The 2,299-nt window shown below is 34.1% G+C and overlaps 1 protein-coding gene across 1 annotated transcript; it reads right to left on the minus strand.

Moving 5' to 3' along the window:
* Window positions 1-866: 866 nt before the first annotated feature.
* Window positions 867-2,299, minus strand: LOC115991828 (photosystem I reaction center subunit psaK, chloroplastic). Its single transcript, XM_031115772.1, has 3 exons — window positions 2,088-2,299; window positions 1,345-1,428; window positions 867-1,228 (listed from the first exon to the last, which is right to left on the minus strand). Exons 1-3 carry the CDS (start codon window positions 2,166-2,168, stop codon window positions 1,001-1,003), a joined length of 393 nt encoding a protein of 130 aa, XP_030971632.1. The 5' UTR covers window positions 2,169-2,299; the 3' UTR covers window positions 867-1,000.

Genomic DNA, 2,299 nt, shown 5'->3' on the forward strand with positions numbered 1-2,299 from the left:
ACATGCAGCTGCCGAATCAGTGGCTTTGGGATACGGTGGATGAGTTTTTGTACAAGTTTCAGAGCTTTTGTCAGTATAGAGCTAAGATGAAGAACAAGAGTGAGCAAGACATTGTGCTCCTCTTCTTTTTTTGTATTTGACTTTCAGTGACTAGGGGATGTCTCATGTCGTCCCTGAGCCCTTAGTATTTTTTTTTTTAGTAATTACCATTTTTTTTAAATTAAGAAATTTTAAAAAATCATTCAAAACGGGATCATTTTGGTTAGTAAATGGCAACACATAACAGAAGTTTAACAAATGACTGAATTGACTATACTTGAAACTTAGAGGACTGAAATGATAAAATGTGAAACTTAGAGGATCAGTTTTACATTTTAACCTAATATCTAAGAATGACCTATTAGGAGTGACATATTGCTTCGGGTTCTTATCATTATCTATGATGCCATTTATTACTATTAGCAACAACATTAATGTTGTCACAAGTAGTAACATTTCTACATCGACATTAACGTTGAAGCTAAATACTTTTTTTTTACTAAATATATGCAATGAAAATTAGCGTCAACAAATGTTGTTGCGAATACTAATAGCGACAACATTCAAAGCATTAGTGACAACTTTTTTTGTCATCGCTAAAAAAGTACAGACCAAATTTCTTGGCAATTTTGTTTCTGCTTTTTCACAAATGCTGCACAATATGTATCTCACAGGCGTATTTGTTAGTTTGCCAAGTTTTATGGTATATCAAAGCTGAACATGGCTAGAAATGACTGATGTACTGGGTAATATTTTTCCCTTCTGTTTTTAAAATCTTTTTTAGGTCTTTAACTTGTGGCAAATGGAAAAGTAAAAGAAGATTCCTATGCCAATCTCCAACTAGCCAAACCTTAAACTCTCATGACCCCAAACTTTGGCTACCAATCACATTTTTTGGGAGTTATCAAACCAAACACAAGTTGCAAACAAGAACAACATAAAATAAGATGCTTAAGATAATTTACAGTGCACCAAGGTTCTTAAGGCCAAGAACAACCCCAACCCCAATAATGTGACCCAAAGATCCACATGCCAAAGTATCTGCAAGAGTGAAACCAGCTGGGTCACCAGTCTGTAGGCCAGAGTCCCTAACTTCAAGCTTTAATCCTGCTGTGGATTTCCTGTTTGCCGATGGTGCCAACCCAAACCTTCCAGCAAATAGCATCAAGGTTGTAGAAGTCACAATTATCTGTCCCACAAATATTTAGATTAGTTTCCAAAAAAAGTTGACCTTAATTTCCAAGTTGAATGAAATCCCATTAGAATTCATCCAACAAAAAGACACATATATAATCAAATCCTTACCAAATTTGTGGGTGAACCAATGAAACCTTCGCAACGAGCACCAAGAGCACCCTTGCCCTTACGCCTCATTGGTTGGATTGCTGCCTGAATGTTTAGGAAACGCTTAAAATTGCAATTATTGAAAACATCATATTCTTATCAAACCACGTTTAACATTGTCTTGTGTGTGGTTGTGGACATTTCATGTAACTTGTGATTTACTCTAAAGGTCCATGCAAAGGAGAAGATATCTCTAAGACGGTCTCATAAGATACTGTTTTCATGAGAATAGCATTTTGTAGTGTAGTGTTAGAGATTTAGAGTATTTTAGCCCCCCAAAAAAAAAAAAAAAAATCAGATATTCATTCCATTTTATTTTGAAAATTAAGATAAAGTCATGGGTCGTTATTCGATAATATTGTTCTAGTAACATTGTTTGTATTTTTTGAAAATATATGTGGATGAAAAAATGTATAAAAATACATGTAATGTTATTTAAAAACCAGAAACTGATACTTAAAATGTTGTACCACCTGCATGAATTTTCTATAAAATGTACAAAGTATTTTAGAAGACTTATATACTTTTCATCCACAACTTAGATCTCCTTTAACTAGCAAGTAGCAAGAACAAAATCAAGCATCATCTAGAGTCACTAGTACTTGAAAAGGAACAAATAATAATAAGCAACAAAAAGTAACCGCTCTTATTGCATAAATTCAATAGAAACACCAATAAACCTGTCTTGGAAAAAGGACACTGACCATGCTTTTGACAGGAGCTGCTGACAAATTGGGTCTTAACCCATTAAATTGTGTGAGAGAAGTCATCACAGTTGTTGCCATCTTCCAATCTCAATGGAAATTTGATCTAACAAGAAATGTGTGTAATAGCTCTCTCTCTCTCTCTCTCTCTCTCTCTTGATAGTCTTATAATTTTACCATTTCCTTGCTTCCAAAGTATTATAAACTAGAGA

Source organism: Quercus lobata, chromosome 5, assembly GCF_001633185.2.
Source record: "Quercus lobata isolate SW786 chromosome 5, ValleyOak3.0 Primary Assembly, whole genome shotgun sequence".
Lineage (NCBI taxonomy): Eukaryota > Viridiplantae > Streptophyta > Magnoliopsida > Fagales > Fagaceae > Quercus > Quercus lobata.